Here is a 24,345-nt window from a genome sequence, read left to right as displayed (position 1 = left end):
ACAGTTTTGTTAGATTGTATTGTGACAGCTGACATATCAGTGTGCATTTAAAAAAAGAAAAAACTTACTCAAATTGGTGAATTTTTGTGTAGCCATTTTAATATTGAAGATGGAAGAAAAAAGCAACATTTTTGGCGTATTATGCTTTATTATTTCAAGAAAGGTAAAAACACAACTGAAATGCAAAAAAAGATTTGTGCAGTGTATGGAGAGGGTCCTCTGACTGATTGAACGTGTCCCAAGTGGTTTGCGAAGTTTTGTGCTGGAGATTTCTCACTGGACGATGCTCCACAGTTGGGTAGACCAGTTGATCATATCGAGACATTAATTGAAAACAATCAACATTATGCCATGCGAGAGATAGCCGACATGCTCAAAATATCCTCAAGCGCTGAAAATCATTTGCACCGGCTTGGTTATGTAGATCGCTTTGATGTTTGGTTTCCACGTAAGTTAAGTGCAAAAAACCTTCTTGACCATATTTCCACATGCGATTCTCTACTAAAACGTAACGAAAATGTTCTACTTTTAAAATAAATTGTGATGGGAGATGCAAAGTGGATACTGTCCAATAATGTGGAACAGAAGAGATCGTGGGGCAAGCGAAAAGAACCACCACCAGCCACACCAAAGGCTGGTCTTCATCCAAAGAAGGTGATGTTTTGTACATGGTAGGATTGTAAGGTAGTCCTCTACCATGAGCTCCTTCCGGAAAACAAAACGATTAATTCCAACAAGTACTGCTCCCAGTTAGACCAACTGAAAGCAGCACTCGATGAAGAGCATCTGGAATTAGTCAACAGAATATCCATCAGGATAACGCAAGACTGTGTGTTTCTTTGATGACCAGACAAAAACTGTTACAGCTTGGCTGGGAAGTTCTGATTCATCTGTCATATTCACCAGACATTGCACCTTCAGATTTCCATTTATTTCGGTCTTTACAAAATTCTCTTAATGGAAAAAAATTCAATTCCCTGGAAGACTGTAAAAGGCACCTGGACCAGTTCCTTGCTCAAAAAGATAAAAAGTTGGGCTTCCCTGGTGGCGCAGTGGTTGAGAATCTGCCTGCCAATGCAGGGGACACGAGTTCAAGCCCTGGTCTGGGAAAATCCCACATGTCGCGGAGCAACTGGGCCCGTGAGCCACAGCTACTGAGCCTGCGCGTCTGGAACTTGTGCTCCTCAACAAGAGAGGCCGCGACTGTGAGAGGCCCGTGCACCGCGATGAAGAGTGGCTCCCGCTCGCCGCAACTAGAGAAAGCCCTCGCACAGAAATGAAGAACCAACACAGCCAAAATAAATAAATAAATAAAATTTTTAAAAAAGATAAAAAGTTTTGGGAAGATGGAATTATGAAGTTGCCTGAAAAATGGCAGAAGGTAGTGGAACAAAAGGGTGAATATGTTGTTCAATAAAGTTCTTGGTGAAAATGAAAAATGTGTTTTTTATTTTTACTTAAAAACCAAAGGCACTTTTTGGCCAACCCAATATAATGTCTCTTCTTTCAGGAGTTTTCAGTCTAGTGAGAAAAGACCAGTAGTAAGTAAACAAAGAAATAAAAATACCAGAGACAAGTGCTGTGGAAGAGACTAAAAGGTGATGTGATAAGGAGTGACTGAGATTATGTGGTCAGAGAAGGATTCTTTGAGTAAGTGACCCTTAAATTGAGATCCGCATGTGAAGAAGGAGCCCAGCCATGGGAAGATCTGGGCGATGAGCATTCCAGGCCTTGGGAACCAGGTGACATAGAGCCATTTGAGCCTTTCGGGTGTTTGGGGAGTAGATGGGAAGTCACTGTGGCTGGAATGTAGTGGGCAAGGGGGAGAGTGGTACAGAATGAGGCCAGAGTTAGGGGCTAATCATTTAAGGTTTTGTAAGCCAGGGTAAGAGGTCCCTTAGGTGTAAAGGAAAGCCACTGGAGGGCTCAAAAAGTAAGGGAGTGTGTTTTGAGAAAGATCTGCTGTGACCACTGTGTGAGGACTGGATTCTGAGGATAAGGGGGGTGGGGTGGGTGGGTGGGTAACAGAAGTGGAACCCAGGAGACTTTACTGGCTGTTGTATTAGGACAGGTGAGAGATGCTGGTGGCTTGAACCAGAAGGTAAGAGTGGAGGGAAACAGGTAGATTTGGGCTGTGTGACCCCTCTCTCCCATCACTGTAAAGCTTTTTTTTTTTTTTTTTTTGTGGTACGCGGGCCTCTCACTGTTGTGACCTCTCCCGTTGCGGAGCACAGGCTCCGGACGCGCAGGCTCAGCGGCCATAGCTCACGGGCCCAGCCGCTCTGCGGCATGTGGGATCCTCTCGGACTGGGGCACGAACCCGCATCGGCAGGCAGACTCTCAACCACTGCGCCACCAGGGAATCCCCACTGTAAAGCTTTTTATGTTTTTTTTTTGTTTTTGGCTGCGCTGAGCAGCTCGTGGGATCTTAGTTCCCTGATCAGGGCTTGAACCTGGGCCCTGGCAGTGAAAGCACTGAGTCCTAACCACTGGACTGCCAGGGAATTCCCACAGTAAAGCTTTTTTTTTTTTAAAGAGTTAGGTGGTAACTTTTATTCCAACCTCCCACCCAGAGCAGAAGGTAAAGCTTTTTAAAGTGTTAAGTTTAAGAGGTCCAACCCCTTTCCTTGCCAGTTAATGTGATAGAAATCTGCCAACAAGGTTCTCTAAAGATTTATAAGCCAGTCAGGGTAACACATCTAGTACTTATTTTTAATAATGATTTGTAAAGAGAAAAAATGGCTAGTATTCAAAAGAAAATCTGCTGCCTTTAATATCCCTGCTGGTCCCACTGTTGAAATAAACTATTCCATCCTAAAAAAATAATCTGGTTTCATTATTAGTAGTTCAGATTTGCATCACATATTTTGTTTCACATTGAAGTCTGAAAGAAGAGGTCATGAGGGGCATAACATACTGATACTTCCACTTAGAACATTCTGTGCCACTCAGGTTTCCAATCAAGGAAGAGCATGAACTTGATACCAGAAATCTCATTAACCATGCACTAACTTCAAACGCATACTTCAGTGTGGAATGACAGACCACACTGGAATAATTTCAGTATACAACTTTCAAGTCACTTTGAAATTGGCTACTTTCAACTTGGAGGAAGCCAACAAAATCATGGGACATATTTTGCAGCCTGTCCTCTACCACTGAATAATCTAATTATAGAACTAGAAAGCGATGCCACTAGACTCAGTACTTGCTGCACCCTACTTGCTGTGTCCCAGTTAATACAAAGGGACATTATACCACTGGCCCTTAGAATTTGAAGACTTAAGGTCCATGGCAGTTGGCAAGTCTTTAGAGAACCTTGCTGGAAGATTGTATCACATTAACTGGCAAGGAAAGGGGTTGGACCTCTTAAACTTAACACCTTAAAAAGCTTTACAGTGATAGGGGAGAGAGGTCCTCTGGGTGCTAGAATGTTGTTTGTTGCTGGTTACACAGCATTTATACTTTGTCAACTTTGTGTCCTTTGTGTGCTTTTCTGAATGTATTTTTTACATGAATAAAAAGTTTACTAGACAAAGAGGCCATATAGTACCATAGTATATTTCCACCCCCCCATTAAAAAATGTGCAAAATACACATAACATAAAATTTACTGTCGTCACCATTTTTAAGTGTGTAGTCATGTTGTAGACCCATGTTGTTGCAGCCATCACCACCATTCATCTACAGAACTCTTCTTTTTCATCTTGCAAAACAGAAGCTATACCCATTAAACGGTAACTCTCCATTCCCTCTTTGCCCCAGCCCCTGGCAACCACCATTGTACTTTCTATGAATTTGACTACTTTAAATAACCTATGGTAAGTGGAATCATAACGTCCTCAGGTTCACTCAGGTTGTAGCTTGTGTCAGAATTTTCTTCTTTTTTTGAGGCTGAATATTTTCTTGTATGTATAGACCACATTTTGTTTGTTTATCCATTGATGGACACTTGGGCCGCTCCACGTTTTACTGATTGTGAATAACGCTGTTATGAACATGAGTGTATAAATGTCTCTTCAAGACCCTGCTTTCAGTTCTTGTGAGTACATACCCAGAAGTGGAATTGGCTGGGTCATATAGTAAATGTATTTTTAATTTATTTGAGGAACTGCCATACTGTTCTCCACAGCTTGCCTGCTCTTTTAAAATTGGGGGCAACATAACAATTAAAATTATGAAATAGGTGAAGTAATACATTATACTATAATATAGTCTACCTTTGGCGGGAAGTCCAATATAACTGATTAAATATGACATAAATAATACTAATTCCTTTTCTTCTGTTTTTCCCCTGGAGAATAAGACATTTATTCATTCATACAAGAAACCTTTACTGAATGTCTACTGTGTATCTGTTGCAGTTTGGTTCTCAGCATTAAGCAAGCAAACTCTTGCCTCATGGAACATGCAGACAAGTACTGGATTTTAGAAAATAGCTTTCCTGGGATAGAGCTAAATTTCTAGACCAGAAGTATCAAACCATTAAGTTAGCAGTTTGTTCAGGTAGAGAAAATTGCTTTTGAGTTACCATTTAAGCAACCTTGGTGCTTTTAAGCAACATAATAATTTACCTTATGCAGTATTATTTGAAGGGAAAGTGAAGTCTAAGAAGCGTGAGTTTTAAATTTTCCATTGCTTTCCCACTGGGAAGGAAACTTGGTGTGAGTACATTTGACTGGGAGTCAACAGATGAGGGTCCAGTCCTGACTTTAACATCTAATATTTGGTATTCTCCTGGGTTTTTTTTTACTTTGATCCTTATCCCTCCTCAGTCCTTTGTATAACTTTTTTTTTTCCAGAGGATTTTGTCCTGTGTTGTTAACTATTATTATGCTAATATCACTTTCCTGTTTTAAAAATAAATTTATTTATTTTTGGCTGCGTTGGGTCTTCGTTGCTGCGCGCGGGCTTTCTCTAGTTCCAGCGAGCGGGGGCTACTCTTCGTTGCGGTGCGCGGGCTTCTCACTGCGGTGGCTTCTCTTGTTGTGGAGCACAGGGTCTAGGTGCGTGGGCTTCAGCAATTGTGGCTTGCGGGCTCTAAAGTGCAGGCTCAGTAGCTGTGGTGCACGGGCTTAGTTGCTCCGCCGCATATGGGATCTTCCTGGACCAGGGCTTGAACCTGTGTCCCCTGCACTGGCAGGCGGATTCTTAACCACTGCACCACCAGGGAAGTCCCTAGGATTATCACTTTTACTCCTAGTAATCCCTAGTTCTGTTTTCAAGCTCATTCTCTCTTCTGAATTCCAGATTTATGTTTCCTGGTGCCAAGTGAACATTTCTTTCACTTCAGACACCGTTTCTGAAAACAAATTCATTCTTCTTCTGCTGTGAATTTGCTTCTCTCCTGGATCATCAGTGAATGGCATCCTCTATACACTCAGCTGCTTGAGCAAAAAGCCTGTGTCATCTGAGTTCTTTCTTGTCCCTGTTCTCTGATTTCTGAACAGACCCTGGAGTCCTTGCCTTGCATATGCTGTTTTCTCTGTACACAATACCTTTCCTCTACTCTGCTTGGCAAATCCCCATTGCTTTTGGGCAGAGTTAGTGACGCCTGTGTGTCTGCTCCCAGAACGTGTGAGGTCAAGTTTCCATTTTATTTCTTTTGTTTCATAGTTTCATATTTGATCATCTGTAGAACAGACTCTGTCTACCGGGAAGAAGCCTTAGCAAATTTTAAATGTTATTTATGCCAATACTTAAATTAGTTTGTGAAAACATTCTTAAAAAGTAATAGGAGGTCTTCCCTGGTGGCGCAGTGGTTGAGAGTCCGTCTGCCGATGCAGGGGACACGGGTTCGTGCCCCGGTCCGGGAAGATCCCACATGCCGCGGAGCGGCTGGGCCCGTGAGCCATGGCCGCTGAGCCTGCGCGTCCGGAGCCTGTGCTCCGCAACGGGAGAGGCCACAGCAGTGAGAGGCCCGCGTACCGCAAAAAAAAAAAAGTAATAGGGTGCATGTTAAGCAATTTTATACAGAAAATGAGTCTCTTTTCCAATAAACACTGCAGGTATAATAATTCATTCAATAAAAGTATATTTAATCTAGATATTGGGGGCAAGAGGCCTTGCAACCTGTAGAGGAGGTGTAGGAATTGAAAAACTCACATTAGTATTTTCTTTCTTTCCTCATCCCCACTGGCCACTCAGAGATTTTAAAAGACCTTAGATCTGCCCTACTTGCTGAAAATGCACCCGATTGGATTTGTGTTGGACTTCTATGTCTATTGGTAAATTCAGAGCACCTCTCAGTTACTTGTTCCTTCCTGCCAGCTGTTTATATTGGATTCCTTTCTTTTCTCTCTTTTTTTTTGGCGGTACGTGGGCCTCTCACTGCTGTGGCCTCTCCCGTTGCGGAGCACAGGCTCCGGACGCGCAGGGTCAGCGGCCATGGCTCACGGGCCCAGCCGCTCCATGGCATGTGGGATCTTCCCGGACCGGGGCACAAACCCATGTCCCCTGCATCGGCAGGCGGACTCTCAACCACTGCGCCACCAGGGAAGCCCTCTTTTCTCTTTTTTTTTTTTATCTTAGTTCTGTGTAATATAGCGTAGTATTCTTAGAATCCTGACCAACGAAAAATTTCTGAGGAAGTAGAATAGAGATTAACTCTTCTGGTTAACAAATAATGGTACTCTGAAGTCTTACTTTCCATCTCCCATCTCACTTCCTTTTACTGTTAAGAATCAGAGCAAGTTAAAGCCTAGTTCTGAATACTTTCCCTATTTTTTATTCTTCTTAGCAAGAAAATCATTTATCCAAGTACAGCAGGACAGTTCATTGTTCCAGCTACTCTTAGAGATTAATGGCCTTGGATAAGTTGCCTAATCTCTGAGCCTCAGTTTCCACATCTGTAAAATGGGGATAAGATACCTCAGAGGGCCATATGTAAGAATTATGTGAGATACCATCTGTAAATTCTCTGGTACAGAATTTAACTTTGTCAATCCACAGTAAATGTTAGCTCCCTCTTCCCTGAAACAAAGTGAAATGGTGGGTGTGAAACAGCTTTGTAAATAAATATAAATCACTAGCATTGTTTCCTCTGTCAGCACTGGGTATTAATAGCGTAGTTTATAATCTCATTATTAGAATATGCTGGCTCAGGCCCTTCTGTGATAGGCACAGGCCCAGATTTGGTGATCCTTAAAGACTGTGTTTGTTCTTGTTCTAAAAACTTGAGAGAACGCCTACAACAAACTCAGATGATTTATGAAACTAACAGTTGGCTAATTCTTAGTCTTGTGTATCCACATATGAACACTAAGTGCGTGTTTTACCCTCTCTTCATACTATCCAGACCCTCCCACATTGCCCCACTGCTCCCCTGCCGCAGTAAAAATTTTGAATCCCATGGGATTTATGAGCATAACATGTACCTTGGCTTCTTCCTGTTTTTGTCTTTCTAGTTGGATTGGCTGTGATAATCACCTTATTTGGATATGTAACTTAAATCTCTAAAGTAAGCTTTTGTCCTGTGAGTTACGAGGTAGAGGGCCAAGGACTTGAAATTATTGAACTCTAGGAAACTTATGTGATCCAGTTTAGAGAAATATTGATGATCTCTGAATGTGTTTTTACCACTTAAGAACATTTAAATATCATCTGTCATGTTCATTAAACATTTATGTGCGCAGTACTTTCTGGGAACTCAGGGATATAATAGGAGTGTGCTCTTGCCTTCCAGAGTAATCTATGTGGAGTTCAAAGCAGCTCAAAAATACTGAAATTTCAGACATTAAGCAACTTAAATGCAAAACATAACCAATAATATGTGCCATGGCAGTCAGAGACGTTGTCTTATTTCATAAAAGTATGGTGAATTTTGGTTTCCTCACCTGTGAAGTAGAACTCAAAATACCCTGAAGGGTCATTGTGATGATTTAAATGAGATTGGGTATGTAAAACCTAGTTGTAGTACATAAAATCCACATATATTCTTTCTACAGTTAGGTATGTTTTTAATTGAAAAAGTATTAGATGGCATGTGGTAAAAACAATGCAGGCAGAACAAAATGAAGAGTAAGCCTTCTCACTACAGACCCTAGGTTCTTCCCTGTGTGCCTCTGGACCAAGAGCACAATTTCAAATAAATAGGCACCTATGTACACATGTATACGTATTCACGATTGTATACACTTGTAATGTATAAGTGGGAACATTATACATGTCGTCTTTGATATCCTGCTTTTTTCATTTAAAAGTAGATTTTGGCAGTCCTCTTTATCAACAAGTGTAGGGTTTTTTTTTTAATACATTATTATTTTATTCTTAATGATTGCAGGAAATTCTAGTTTTAGTGTAAAATAATACAACATATGTCTTCCCCCATCACTCATTCAAATATGTTAATCCAAAACTTTCTCTCCTTAGGGTCAACTCACTATCCTAAAAGTCCATCCTCCCAAGAAGAAGGAACAGAAAGACCTCTTTGTAAGAAAGGCGTGGGTATCCCATGAATGAGACGGCAGAAAACCGACTGGAGTACAGCAGGACTCCAGAGCCAGATATAAGGCTCAGAAAAGGGCACCAACTTGATGGCACAAGGGGAGGTGACGATGACATCCACCAAGGAGATTTGGAGCCTCTTGTAGAGGCATCTGCCCTTTCTTCCCATCATAAAAAAGTAAGTTAAAGTGGAAGGATGGTAAGTAAAACAAATTTATGGGAATGTAGCTGGAGGAAGGATAATAAAAAGAAAGAGTACGGGGACTCTGCTGGAGAGAAGATGGCGTTTTGAAAAGGAACCCTGAGCACATTTGTAAGATTTTGAAGTCTCTTATTCTTAAGGTAGCTAGGAATTAGTTATGCCCTTTCTGTTGACACGTAAGACCGTACTTAAGCTGCTCTATCTTATTTAAGAAAGGAAATGGGTTTTTGTAGTTACCATATATCCTTTATAATTCAGCCATGATTTAGTAATGACATTATCGTTTATATTTTTGGAGAAATCCTAATTGCATGCTGGAACTACTTCTCAGATAGAGTTTATCTCCAGTGCATACCTTGGGAGCCAGTAGAATTCTGGGAAAATAATCTAATCTTTCCTTTTACCTCGCAGAGAAAAGAGCAGCTTTTAAATGATTCAAGCAGCTACACCAAGAGCGCAAAGGTGTAAATATCTGTGAGCAGGTCCCAGTGTCATTGTTAATAGACATTTTGCCATGTGCTTTGGAACCTTGCAATTGTGTAGCACGTTCAGTGTTGTGTTTCTAGTACAGTGTTTCTCAGACTGTAGGTTATGCCCGTTAGTAGTTTGTGAAATTTATTTTGGTACTACAAGCAGTGTTAATTAGACCGCAAATAAAGATATTAAGGTGCATATATGTAGTAATATACCTTTAAACTATGTTATTTGATGAAATTGTTTAGCTTTATTTAGATATGTATGTGTTTATAGATATGAATAATATATACATTTCTTACTGTGGGTTGTAGTTAGAAACATATTGAAAGCCTCTATTTGGAACGGCATCTTTACCATCGTAAGACATAAGCTTATTGTGTGGGTAGTAGTGGTGCTGGTTGGAACTCGAGAGGATTGTCTTGTCTTTTCAGGTCTTTTATAAGAATTTCACCAGAGCACTGTAGAAATACAGGCTATTGTGGCAGGAAATTTAAGGTTATTTCTTCTTTTACCCTTGGTAACACTTTGTAAGCCAGCTTCATACTCTTGGCTAGTTGTGCTACATTGAAAGACTGTTTTTGCGTCCCTGTGTGTGCGTGTGCCCCCGCATATTCAGGGCAGGATTAAAAACAAGATTTGCTTACTATGAGTATAGTGTAATTTGGCCTTCAAACTACCATTACTCTTTTTTTTTTTTTTTTTTTTTACATTCATTTTATCTGTTTATTTTTGGCTGCATTGGGTCTTTGTTGCTGCGCGCGGGCTTTCTCTAGTTGCGGCAGGCAGGGGCTACTCGCTGCGGTGCGCGAGCCTCTCATCGCGGTGGCCTCTCTCGTTGCAGAGCACGGGCTTCAGGTACACGGGCTTCAGTAGTTGTGGCTCGCAGGCTCTAGAGCGCAGGCTCAGCAGTTGTGGCGCATGGGTTTGGTTGCTCCGTGGCATGTGGGGTCTTCCTGGACCAGGGATCAAACCTGTGGCCCCTGCATTGGCAGGTGGACTCCCAACCACTGTGCCACCAGGGAAGCCCTACCATTACTCTTTTAAAAGAAGTCTGACAGATAGCTAGGGTAAGAACTTTCTTCCTTGCTTACGGCTTTGCTTTCTTGTTGATGTTTTACAATAACATGTACTAGCAGCTAAGACTCCCCTATTCAGGCTGAGCAACTTGACTTTCCCTCCATTGCTACCTAGGCCTAAGCAGTTATCAAAGCAGTAAGAACCGTCGCTAGGTTTGGATGAGGACTGGGTTATCTTTTCTTTTTTATTGTAGTAAACACATGACATACGTTATTGCTAACTGTATGCACTTCGTTGTGCCGCAGATCTCTAGAGCTTTTCCATCTTGCGTGAGTGAGACATCTACCCATTGAATAGCAACTCCCCATTTTCTCCACCCCACCAGCCCTCGGCAACCACCATCCTACTTTCTGCTTCTATGAGTTTGACAACTTTAGATACCTCATATAAATGGAATCATGTAGTATTTGTCCTTCTGTGACTGTCTTGTTTCACTGAGCACAGTGTCCTCAATGTCTGTTCATGTTGTAGCATAAGACAAGCCTTTTTTTTTTAAAGGCTGAGTAATAGTTTATTGATATGTATATATCACTCTGTCTTTATCCATTCATCTACTGATGGTTGTTTAGGTTGTTTCTACCTCTTGGCTATTGTGAATAATGCTGCAGATATCTTTTCAAGGTACTGTTTTTAGTTCTTTTGGATTAATATCCAGCAGTGGGATTACTGGGTCATATGGTAGTTCTGTTTTTAATTTTTTAGGAACTTCCATACTGCTTTCCATAGTAGCTGAACCATTTTACATTCCCATCAGCAGTGTACAGGGGTTCTAATTTCTCCATATCCTCATCAACACTTTATTTTCTTTTTTGATAATGGCTGTCCTAACAGATGTGACTGTGGTATCTCACTGTAGTTTTGATTTGTGTTTCCCTGATGAGTAGTGATGTTGAGCATCCTTTTCATATACCTGTTGGCCATTTATATGTCTTTTAGAGAAATGTCTGTTCAAGTCCTTTGCACATTTTTAAGTTGTGTTTGTTTTTGTTTGTTTGGTTTTTGCTATTCAGTTATAGGAGTTCCTTATATATCTTGGATATTAACCCCTTATCAGATCCATGGTTTGCAGATATTTTCTCCTGTCCTTAGGTTACCTTTTCACTCTCAATTGTCTTCTTTGCTATGCAGGAGGTTTGTGGTATGACATAGTCCTATTTTTCTTATTTTGCTTTTGTTGTGATATCGGTGTCATATTCTTCGTGCCCAGTGTCACGAAGCTTTTTTTTTTTTTAGGAAATGCTCAACATCTTTAATCATTAAGGAAACTCAAGTCAAAACCTCAATGTGATACCACTTTATATGCACAAGAATGGTTAAAATTTTTTTGCAAGGGGGACAGTTAACAAGCATTCATGAAGATGCGAACCCTCATATATGCTGAGGGTAATATAAATGGTATAGCTGCTCTAGAAAAACTGTCACCAGTTCTTCAAAAAGTTAAACAGAGTTATCATATAACCCAGCAATACCACTTTTAGGTTTATGCCCAAGAGAAATAAAAATATACATCAAAACAAAACTTTATATGTATGTTCCTAGCAGCACTATTTATGAGTCAAAAAGTACAAACAACTCAAATGTCCATCACTTACTTGATGAATAGATATATTAAATGAGGTATGTCCATAAAATGGAATATTTTTGGCAAAAAAAAAAAAAAAAGAAATACTGTTACATACTACCACACGGATAAACCTTGAAAACATTCTGCTAAATGAAGGAAGCCAGTCACAAAGATGACATATGTAATTATTCTGTTTATTTGAAATGTCTAGAATAGGCAAATCTATGGAGACAGAAGGTAGATTTGTGGTTGTCAAGTGCTGAGGGGATGGGGAAATGGAGAGTCACTGCTAATGGGTATGGGGTCTCTTTTGGGGTGATGAAAATGTTTTAAAATTGACTATGTCATGAAGCTTTTCCTCTACATTTTCTTCTAGGATATTTATAGTTTCAGGTCTCACATTTAACTTTTTTTTTTTTTTTTTGGCTGTGCTGCATGGCTTGTGGGATCTTAGGTCCCTGACCAGATCAAACCACGGCCCTTGGCAGTGAAAGCATGGAGTCCTAACCAGTGGACTGCCAGGGAATTCCCACATTTAACTTATTTTTAGTTAAGTCATTTTGAATTCGTTTTTGTGTATGGTGTAAGCTAAGGGTCCAGTTTCATTCTTTTGCATGTGGATATCCAGTTTTTCCAACACCATTTGTTGAAGAGACTATCATTTCCCCATTGTGTAGTCTTGCCACTCTTGCCGAAGATCTGTATATGTGTGAGTTTATTTCTGTGCCCTCTCTTCTGTTGCATTGGTCTATGTGGCTGTCTTTATACCAGTACCATACCGCTTTGATTACTGTAGCTTTGTAATATGTCTCTAAGTCAGGAAGTGTGATGCCTCAAGCTTTGCTGTTCTTTCTCAGGACTATTTTGACTATTCAGAGTCCTTTGTCATTCCATATGAATTTTAGGATTGTTTTTTCTATGACTGGGGTTATCTAAAAGGAAGTGGAAATGTAATAAGCAGAACTGGATAAGGCTTGACTCGGTTATTGAAGGACTAAAAGGTATTCCAGGCCAAGGGAATAGCAGATGTGAAGACTCAGAAGTAAGAAATAGCATGATGCTTTTAGGGAATAGTAATAATGATAATAGCTAACGTGTTTTGAGTATACATTGGTGTATATTGATGTGTGAACCTGCAAAATGTCTGGTATAGCTAGAGTGAAAGGTACAAGGGTTTCAGTTTGTTAGCAAGTAAGCCTAGATGATCGGGGCCTAAAATCCAGATCTTTAGCCTCCCAGTCCAGTGTTCTTCCACCCTCCAAAGTTCTTTCTGAAATGTGTAGTGTTGTGTACTGGTTGAAGTGGATAGACCATTACTTCTAGGCCTCTGACTCTAAAGCATCAGCTCTTTTAACTGTATTTGCTGAACTTTATAGTTTGTGTTTTGTAACCATCTATAGATAAAAACACAAAAGAGGCATTTCAAACCAGGTTACCCTTGATCTTTAGTTTTATGACTTTATTTCGTATCTCTGAGTTTTTAAGGTATTAAGTTGAATAAAGAGAGCAGCCTTTATGGTTGTCCTACTTTTTCTCTGCTCCAAATTCTTCTTCATAAACGGGGACTGGAGCCAACTCTTCATTCATTCAACCTAGGAATTATTTTCTTGAACTGATTTGCTTTAACCAAACTCATAAGAATGCCACTGTTTATTAGTTTATCATAAGAAATCTAACTTGTAATTAGACTCCCGTCTGCCAGTCACTTCATTTTCTTTTCTTGAGGAGGTCTACTTAGGAAATTCAGTTAAGATTAGAGACAGCTGCTTTGTGAGAATTTAAAAAAAAGCTTGGATGATTTTAAAGGTCTTTCCCATCAATCTTTGATAGCGATGGCTAGTCTTTACAGGCTGAGTCTGTATGTTTCTAGGCTGGCCAAAGTGAGGGTTCAGATAGACTGGCTGTTGTACCTCTGTTGGACGACAGCAGAGATGCAGTCATCGGTGCTTACTCTTTCAGCTGTCATTTTTTGAAGACCCCTTAATTTCTGCTAACCCCTGTGTTTGTGTGTTAGCTATATCAGCTTGCTAATGCCCTTACTACACATTGCAGATTTCTGAGTTTAAGGCTGGATTCAACCTGTCAACTTTCCAAAAAGACCATCAAAATAACCTGTTGACGTTATAACTGAATCACTTTGCTGTACACCTGAAACTAACACAACGTTGTAAATTAACTGTACTTCAGTTTAAAAAATGGTTAATAAAAAAAGCAAACGAACAAAAATAACCTGTTGATCAGACTAAGCGAAGTTTCTTATTTACTGCAGTGAGAGTGAGCATCACTCTGAAGGGTCTTGCTTTGGAGGAGAGGCCGTGGCTGGCTGTGGGTAGGGTTTGCGGTCTGACTGCTCGTGGTTTAAAGCAGCTCTTTCAACACAAAGATCGTATTAACGTTGCGCAGAGCTTGTGATAGCTTAGGACAGTTGGAGCAAGTCTGGGGAGCAAGTTCTTACTTGATAAGTGAGTAGGTGTGCGCAGTTCAGTAATTTACTATACTAAGGAGCTGGCTGAGCGGTCTAATGTTAAGTGAATTTCTGAGAAGCTCCTAAAGCTAACAGCACAGCTGCCTACTGGTCTGTGCCCTTAATCTTCCTGGGCAAGGGTTTCCTGAGCAAGTGAGGCCATGTTGTGTAGGGGCCTTAGATCTTAGTCCTCATAGTTACGCGAATGCAGAAGCCTCAGTTCTCACTGACCTCTGCAGGGCATATACATTTTAATCAAACTTTGCCGTCCTGGCCCCTGGGTATCTTACCATTTCCTTGACCTTTATCTTCTAATTGTGGATGGTGTTATGACCGTAGATCTCTGTGGCACTTTGTCTACTGACTTCAACTAGTATTTAAATATATAATTTATGTCTTGCTACTCCGCTAAATGCACCCTAAGTTTCAGCTGAACTGAACTAGTCTCTTTTCTTCAAAATGGTACTTTTGCTTTTCCCTCTTGACAGTTCTTTTATTTCGTCTTTCCAAAATTCTATTCCTCATGCAGGCTTTCCCGAGCTCCACACTCCCTGTCTTTAAACTGGCTGTACCTTATTTCTTAGTCATTTATGTAGCTAATTCAGCCCCTTATTAGATTGTATGCCCGTGGAAGACAGAGACTATATTTTACTCTTATTTTTTTTTTTGCGGTTCGCGGGCCTCTCATTGCCGTGGCCTCTCCCGTGGCGGAGCACAGGCTCCGGACGAGCAGGCTCAGCGGCCGTGGCTCACGGGCCCAGCCGCTCCGTGGCATGTGGGATCCTTCCGGACCGGGGCACGAACCCGTGTCTCCTGCATCGGCAGGCGGGCTCTCAACCACTGCGCCACCAGGGAAGCCCTACTCATCTTTTTAAAAATCCTCTTAATATTGATTAAACTGAATTACTCTGTTGAACTGAGTTGGGCTAAAGCAGATAAACGCCCAATAGACTGATGAATTATTTTCATATAGGACTTCCATCTTTATCACTCTGGTTCTCTCTTTCCAAAGGTAAAATACACTCCAGAGAATTAACATTTTAGGTTGCAGTTTGTACGGATCAGCAGAGTTGGATATTGTTGTGTTTTGAGATATAACCCACTTTAACTCTTCTCACAGATGGACTTCACTGAAGATAGGAGGAGGAAAAGATTTGAAAGTGTTTTTGTACTCACTTCAGAGCATTGACCTCTCTTTCAGTTTAAATATAGTGATTTATTCATAGAAAGCCTTAGAGAATTAAGGTTTATGCCTTTATTTTAGGCAGCTTTGGTTTTAATTATCATTTACAATGTCCCGTTTCTCTTCAAAACTTGTTTTGATACCAGTTGGCGATATGACAACAGGAGCAGAACAGAGCAGATGTTTACCCTTGTATGTGATCATCTTAGTACAGATGCAGTTTAGTATTGAAACAGATCTTTGGGTGCTGTGGTTTAGTGGCTACTAGAAGGGAAATTAAAAGTAATTTCCACTCATGACAAGGTAGTTCTTTAGAGTCAATATTGGAAGACAGATATTTTTATATATATAGTGCTCAGCACAGACTTTCCAAACCGTCATTATGTGGCAGAGCTATAAACTTGCCCGTGTGCCCTGGAGAAAACATTTTTGTCTTGTGTTCTAGCCACTGCTTGACTCTACCACTTAATTCCTACATGTTAACCTCTGTTTAACCAGGGGAACTATATTTACCACCACCCACTCTGTGTAGATCCCTAATTAGCAACTCCACAATGCTTGAACACAACAAATAACTAATTATGGTCTAGTGTTTTAGACATTTGTTTTTTGAAGACATGTTGGTGAGTATTCTGTTATATTAGGGTGAGAAGTGGGGATAATGTTTGGTAGATCAGCAGACTTATTAATACTTTGCTCTTCTGAAGGAAATGTTCTTTTATAAAAATTCAGAAATCTTGCTGACATGTTGGGATGGGTGGAAGTATTTATCTTTACTGGGGTGTGTATTTGACCACTGACCACATTCTGCTTCATAACACATACACTGGACCATGGGAGGTGGAAATATTACTGTTGGTGGTATTTATTAATAAAAAACTGATCCCCCCCCCAAAAAAAAAACCTGGATGAAGCTACATATCTTAGTAATGTAATGTACAGTGAAATTCTTGCCTTACATATAGGATCGCGTTCTTTGAATTGAGGTTAGCTCTTTAGAAGCACCATTTTGGATAGAAGGGCAGTTGTAAAAGATGAGAAGAGAAATGCATACAGGCAGCCCTGATGCTCTGCGAGTTTCCAGCATGCATGAGTTTCAGCTACCATGCGTTCGTTAAATAATATCAGTCCCTCCACAGTATGGTTCAGATTTTAGTTACTGTGGTTTATTTACTGTGAGTAATTCTTAAAGTACCAACTCTCTGCTGTCTCTCCAGTCCACAGATGATGGTGCAAATAGTAGATGTTCATTGTATTGATGACTTCTTTGAAAGTCTGTCAGTGACTGGTCAGTGTACATCTGTTACTCACTTAATCCATGAGACAGCAAAGTGTGTTGCTTCCCAGTGATAAACCCATGCGACCCTTTATAAAAATGGATAATCAAAAGAGGGAATAGGCTGACAAAGATAAAAGTGAAGCAAAGAAATGAACGTGATAATGGCGAACGTGAAAATCAAGTCAAACATAAATAGAAGTTAGAGAAGCAATAGCTGACTGTGGGAATGTTGGCACTGCCTGCCGCCACTTAAAGAGATTCTAGATCTGCAGCCAGAGGATCTTAGCGAGGGCAGGCTTGTCGCCATAAAGGAGTATCGTGTGACAGAGGATGTGGATGGCCAGTGGCAGGCAGAAAGGTCAGATGAAAGGAATGCCTAAGGATGGTTCATGACTTTGAAAGTGCAAAGAATAAAACGTTGAAACCCTGATCCAAACTTAGAAAGTACGACAGTTTGCCAAGGCATAGAGAATATGCTCACTGTGTGTTATAAGTTAAACAAGAAGGCACACACTGCTCACATCACTCTTGGTAACTTTTTTTAACCGATAAACAGTTAATTCTCAGTGTTTCTGTTCTAAAATATAGCATGCTAAATAAATACTGGTTTTCACTAGTCTATTTCTTTGTACATGTAAAACTGACAGAGATTTTAATGTTTTGACAGCATTTTGTTCAGGTCATGCAATAGTCCCCACTGGTCATTAAGATTGCCAAACGTGATTTTGGCTTGCACAGTTTGTACATCCTGAGCTACCATGTGGAACGAGGGCTGTCTGTATGTGTCGTGGCCTTTTGGCCCAATGTCTGTTACCCACAGAAACAGGCCGTTTCATAACTAGAAAACTGTGTGAGGGGAATGAATAGAGCAGGAACTCTGTGGACCTGAGTTGAATTTCTGACTCTAGGTGTGTTACCTTGAACACATCATTTAACCTCAGGTTTCTCATCTCTAAAGCGGTAGCCGCTCAGTGAATACTTCTTGAGTTTTTTGAATGAATGCTTACCATTTAGCCCCGGCACTAGTAACCACTTATTAGTAAGTAGCTCACTTATTAGCATCTTTCACAGAGAAGAATCTGATAAGTTTTTTTTTTTTTCTGATGTGAACACAGTATTGAACTGTGACATACATAATTTGAGGTGTATAGACCCTCTCATTATTTCTTTAGATCAGAGTTTCTCACTCCCTGGTGACATTTTGCCATTGTAGGATGTTTAACAGTATCCTGGTCCCTACCTACTGGATGCCAGTAGCATTCCCACCACTTGTGACATGTAAAAGTGAATCCAGTTATTGCCAGATGTCCCCTGGGGGGGGGGGGTAAAATTCCCCCTAACTGAGATCAACCTGCTTTAGACTTTTAAAGTATTTTCTTAATTTATTTCTCTCCTTTCCTGTTTCCCTTCTTCAACCAGACCTTCTCTCTGTTGCCAAAGTGATAGTTTCCAAATGCAAGTCTAGTGCTCAGCTTGCCCTGCTCTCATATCCATTAAATGCTCAGCCCTGCCTGCAGGGTAAAGCCTGAAGCCCAGGAGCGTCAGAAGCTTTTAAGGAGCTGGTTCCTACCGAACTCCACCTCCATTCCTCTCCCTCCGTTTTTTAATTTTTTTTTATTTTTAAGCATTTTATTGAGGTATGATTTACACAAACATTGTATTATGGGGTAATTTAAACACATTAAAATGTGTTTAAAATGCCCAAATCTTAGATATATAGCACAGTGACACTACATATGTGTGACGACCACGCAGATCAAGATTCAGATTATTTCCATCATTCAGAAACTTCCCTTTATGCCCTTCCAGTCAGTAACCCCTCCCTCACCCCCATTCCCAGTGGTTGCCATTATTGTGACTCCTACCACAGTAGATTTGTTTTGCTTGTTGCTGACGTTGATACAAATGGAATCATGTGATACACACTGTCTTAATAATGGCTTCTTTCACTTGGCATGTTTCTGCTACTCACCCATATTGTTTTGTGTCAGTTCTTTATTACGGAAGAGTATTCTGTTATATAAATCTATCACACCTGTTTATCCAGTTTCTTATTGTTAGACAATTGGGTTATTTCTGGTTTTTCACTATTATTAATAAAGCTACATTGTATGTCTTTACCTTCTTTAAAAATTTTTTATTATGGCAAAATTTATAATGTAAAATTTGCCATTCTGACCCCTTTAAAGTATACAGTTCAGTGACACTAATTGTATTCACAATGTTGTGCAACCATTACTGTTACTTCCAAAGTTTTTCATCACCCCAGAAAGACTTAAGGAGTAACTCTTCATTCCTTCCTCCCCCCAGCCCAGTGTTTGGGAACCTCTAGTTTACTTTCTGTCTCTGTGAATTTGGTTATTCTAGGTATTTCATGTAAGTGGAATTGTTGTGTGGGGTGCATTTCACTGAGCGTGATGTTCTCAAAGTTTATCCCTGTGGTGGCCTGCGCCAGAACTTCATTCCTTTTTTTTTTTTGGTTAACTTTTTATTTTATGTTGGAGTATCGTTGATTAACAATGTGTTAGTTTCAGGTGTACAAGGAAGTGATTCAATTATACATATACATGTATCTATTCTTTTTCAAACTCTTTTCCCAGTTAGGTTGTTACAGAATATTGAGCAGAGTTCCCTGTGCTGTACAGTAGGTCCCTGTTGGTTATCCATTTTAAATATAGCCGTGTGTATATGTCAATCCCAAACTCCCTAACTATCACCCCCCACTGTAACCATAAGTTCGTTCTCTAAGTCTGTGAGTCTGTTTCTGTTTTGTAAATAAGTTCATTTGTATCATTTTTTTTTTAGATTCTGCATGTGAGCATACGATATTTCTCTTTGTCTGACTTATTTCACTCAGTATGACAATCTCAAGGTCCATCCATGTTGCTGCAGATGGCATTATTTCATTCTTTTTAATGGCTGAGTAATATTCCATTGTATATATGCACCACGTCTTCTGTATCCACTCTTCATTCCTTTTTATGACTGACTAGTATTCTGTTGTTAGCTAGGCTGGGTCTCTTCCCTCATCCACAGGCATTTGGATTGTTTCCTTACTCGCCTCCTTTGTCCTCACATCACGTTTGCTTTGTTGCCACAGCTGTGCTAAACTCTGTACTCTTTGTTTGGAGCTTTTTCTTCCCTCTGTGTTTTTGGATTCGGGCTGTTACCTTTCCCTGTCATGTCTGACTGGTGAACTCTTAACGCATTTTCCAGGGCTTGCCTCAGACGTTACCTTTCTGGAAAACTTTCTAGCAGTGCCAGAGTTAACTTCTCTCTTTTCTGTTTGCATCAGACCTTGTCCATACTATAGACTAGCTCATTGCTATGGTTTTTTTTGTTGTTTGTTTGTTTTACTTACAGGGGTGCCTTCCCCACTAGGCTGTGGCACCTCCTTCAGTGTTCTCAGTACGTAGCCCATCATCATGAGAAAGACCATCACTTATTTATTGCGGGAGTCCTAGGCCCTGGGATAGTTTCTTTTATTCATTATCTTTGTTCCTTAAACAGATGTGCAGTGTAGTACAGTGTTGTTAAAATCATTTTGCGGATGAGGAAACTGATGCTTATTGAGATTGTATATAATTTTGTCAAAGATCACACAATTTATCATCAGTCAAGGTTTATCTGGCTTCAGAGTCACTTTTATCCATTGGCAAGCCAACTTTTCCTAAAAACTGTTTAAGTGAATAAACAGTTTTTTCCTCTGTTCGGCGTTCAACCGAGACCATACATCTTGCATTCTCAATGTTTTCTGTTTTCTTGTAATAAACATGTGTTAAGCACTGCTGAGAATCAAAGCTGTCCTCCCCCATAGCAGTGCCATTGTTCTCCTCCTCCCTGCTATGGGAAGTTGATGAGTTCATCTCTCTTTCCTGTAGACGTGGACAGTGGTGGGTGCCCACCCAGAGAGGTGCCCTCTCCTCATTTTCCTTTCTTCAGTCTGTAGTAAAGGTCACCTATGTGAAGTGCCTTCGCTTCTGCCAGTGAGGCTGCCTTGCCTTTCCCTGTCAGTGGTCCTCCATGGATCCAAGTGCACTTGACCCCGTTGGTATCGCAGACTGCCTGCAACTTAGTCAGGTTTTACTTTTGATAGTACAGGAAACATTGAACTGTGTTCTGTGTGCTTATTTGTAGTTTTATTGGAAACTGCTGGCATGATTTATTTGTCTGAGAATCAAGATTGAATCCATGTTTCTGTTTCTCTTTGTGAAGAATGAACTACATGTTAAACATGCATAAATATTGGACCTATTTTATGTTTTATATAAATTTACATTTTATACTTAAAAAAACCAGTCTGCTAATCATTTCAAGCTGTTGTCTATTTTCAGTTTTCATATAATTGATGATTTAATGGAACTTTATCACTTTTATTTTGTTTAATAAGGCACAATCCTTAAATCTTTTAAAGCATTAATTAATCCAGCAACTTTGTAAGTATATAAAATATTGGCACAGCTGTTCTGGGAGCAATGGAAGAAGACAAACATACACTTAAAATCTAGTTTAGGAAGCGTTACCGTGAAAAAGCAACATTCTGTCAAATATGAAATAAAACAGTGTCAGTCAGTGAACAAGAGCTGTACATCAGTTGTCAAGTGAGCAGTCTGGACCTGAAGTGCTGAAGAAATTCAGAAGAGGAGGCGTGTGATGGGTTAGGTGGCGCCTACATTTTCTGGTGAAAATGACTTCTTGTTTGCAGGGAGTGAAACACATTGAAATGTTACAATGGTTTGTAACCCTCCAGACGGCTGTGTTAATATCTGTGTTATTGAAATTTCACAGGATTGGGGGAAGCAATCTAAAAAATGTTCCTAGAAAGGTAGAGGGGCTGTGGAGGGCTGTGGGAGGGAAACATGGAACCTTCTTGAAGGAAAGGTAGAGAAACACTATGCGAGAGTAGTTAAGAGGTTTAAACAGGAACATGATGGTGATGGGCTGGCATGGAGAGGCAGGAAGGTAAGTTTTAGGTAAGTAGAGAAGGGGAGGGTGTTTTCTTGGTGAGAATACTAGAGAAGCAGATTCAAGATGGTTTTCTTGGAGAACATAATTTAAAAAAAATTGAGATTGGGTGCATAGCATGTCTCACATGCTGCCTAATAGCCTCTAGTTATCTTGAAAAGTGAAGAAAGTAAAATCTTAGGATTTCTTTTGAAACATGTTCAAATTCACGTTTTGTGGTAGATGACCTCCGTGTGCTCAGCGTCCCCGGTTAGTTTTCTGATTGCAGTTCCCCCCCCTCATGCAGTTATGGGGGCAGTGCTGTTCACCTGGCAGACACTTAGCTTAGGAACTACTTTCCTGTGGTGTCATTATTCATTGAGTGACAGAACCACCAAATTTTAGAGAATGGAGAAGACTGGAGAGATTTAAACTTCTCCTTTTAGATGGAAATGAGAAAAATTGAGGCTCAGAAGGGTTGAGAGACCTGTCTAGAAAACCATCGGCGTTAGCGGTTAAACCAGGCTTACTCCTGGCATCTCCTGAGTTCTAGTCCACTGCCCTTCTTACAACTTCATTTTGTCTAAACCAGCAGGCACCTTGACCTGGAGACTGCAGGTTGTCACGTCTTCCTGCATTTCCCCAGACACAGTGATCATTTCCTCACCTGTGTGGAAAGACGATGGGTTTCGTCTTTTTTACTCTTCCACTTTGTTGGTTTTAACCTTGGGCCACTTACTTAACCTCTTTGCCTAATGTTCTTTATATGTTTTGATAAGAATACTATTCTAGTAAGGTGGTTGTCAGGATTAAGTTAGATGGCCTCTTCTTTGTGCTCAGTGTGTTTTAAGAATTTGGTAAATGTAGTTTTTTTTCCTCCTTTCTTTCTTTTCCCCTAGAGCACTTACCCCATTGTATTTATTTTACACGTGCCAGGTGGGATTCTTGGAGATTTCCCCTCAATAATCTCTCAACTTTATATGTGTAATAGTATTATGTGGTCTATGGGTATAATTCTTAAAATAAAAAAGCATTCAAGGCTACTCCTTGAATAGGAATGCTGCTGCCATAGTTCAGTTGTCTGTCAGAGAAGAATCAGGCACCTCTTGTTCATTTTCAGTACTCATAACCATTCTATAATAAACAGACCTTGCTTCCTACATTGTTACTTGTCTGAGCCTTGTTTTGACCTTGAGAGAATTTCATTGTAATTCTTCAAGGAAAAGGTATTGTTTGGTTCCTTTGGCTCCTGGTCTCTGTCCCTGACTGTTTCTGTGATTGCCTTGCAGAGCTTGGAGGAACGTCGGTGCGATGATGGAGCGTCTCAGGAGGACGAGGGGTTTATGGGCATGTCCCCCCTCTTACAAGCCCACCACGCCATGGAGAGAATGGAAGAGTTTGTGTGCAAGGTAAGGTGGCCCTTTCTTGTTGTTTCCGTGCTGTATGTTTAGTCCTTCCCAAACAGGAAACTTTAAGGAGAGAGGCGTGTGGCGGTGTGGGGGGCAGAAGCAGTGTCAAGACTTTAACCCTGTTCAAGGCACAGGTTCTGTTTGCCTGCACAGCCGTGATAAAGGTTTGATAGCACTACATTATCCAGCTGGGAAGCAAGACTTTCCTGAAAATAGGTTCACAGAGTAGATGTCTTGTTGACCATTTAGACAAGACAGAATGAAAAAGTTGGGGGGGTTCGATGCCTGGAGATGCTGGAGTGCCATCTCCAAGTGCCTTGAATCTGTTCCGCTGTGATAGCGAATGTGCTGCTCTTCTTAGGGACCGTGTGGCTAATCAGACTCCTCTTCACATAGGAATTGCCCAGTTTTCACACACGTCTAGTACCTTCAGTGTAGCTGGTATGTTTTCTGATTCATTAGGATCCATGTGGGGATTTTTTCCCTCCTAAAATGGTAACTGGAATTGGGGTTGCTTGTTTAGAGAAAATGGTCAGGGACCCTGGTACGGGTATAGCCGCTCGGTCCATTCCATAGGAGCCCTGGCAGGTATGACCTCAGGTCAACACAATTCAGTGTGTGTGTGTGTGTGTGTGTGTGTGTGTGTGTGTGTGTGTGTGTGTGTGTGTGTGTGTGTGTAAATTCATTTATTAAACATTTTTGAAGGACTCTTGATCATTTAGAGAAAAATTTTTCTGACACTTAGCTTTTCCATGAGTTTTATGAAACCAAGACTTTTTATGCGTGTAGTTGTAGATCCTGAAAACTAAATTTAGGTTTTCCTACATTCATAATGATTCTAGAAATAATTGGGGCCAGTTGACTTAGAGTCCTATACTTTGGACCAGAGCTGAGAAGAGAATGTTATAATCTGGATATAGACATCTCTTCCAAGACAGAGGGATTGGGGGGCGGGGGGAGGGGGGGAGGGGGAGGGGGAGGGGTGTCTAAACATTTATGGATCTACTTCTAGAGCCTCGGAAATCTGAATCATGGTTTGAAAACTGGTGAAGAAAAAGCCAAGCAAAACAATAGACCCATTCTAGTAATCAGTGTCTCTGGAGAATCGGCACAAAAGGATACAAAAGATATATTTTGTTTTTCAAAAAGCAAGTTTGGTGTTAAATCTCAAAGTTCAATATTCAGTGTCCGGCCATTAGGGACTTTTATATTAATGGATCCGTGGGGTCCTGTAGCTAACTTGACTGTCTTTTTGTTCTCCCTTCTGAACCAAGTAGAGAATAAAGCAGATAAAACTTTCC

At 40.5% G+C, this 24,345-nt stretch overlaps 1 protein-coding gene across 6 annotated transcripts in view; it reads left to right on the top strand.

The window, feature by feature from the left end:
* The window catches only part of ADIPOR2 (adiponectin receptor 2), a 50,607-nt gene that overhangs the window by 14,002 nt on the left and 12,260 nt on the right, over window positions 1–24,345 (top strand). For all 6 annotated transcript variants that reach the window (XM_082850747.1, XM_082850746.1, XM_082850745.1 and 3 more), the window contains 2 exons: window positions 8,371–8,623; window positions 22,925–23,044. In XM_082850747.1, coding sequence (XP_082706873.1) covers window positions 8,453–8,623; window positions 22,925–23,044 — 291 coding nt within the window. In that variant the 5' untranslated portion in view covers window positions 8,371–8,452. The remainder of the gene's footprint in view (window positions 1–8,370; window positions 8,624–22,924; window positions 23,045–24,345) is intronic.

Source organism: Leucopleurus acutus, assembly GCF_964270905.1.
Source record: "Leucopleurus acutus genome assembly, chromosome: 11".
Lineage (NCBI taxonomy): Eukaryota > Metazoa > Chordata > Mammalia > Artiodactyla > Delphinidae > Leucopleurus > Leucopleurus acutus.
This window is presented reverse-complemented; position numbering and strand designations above follow the sequence as displayed.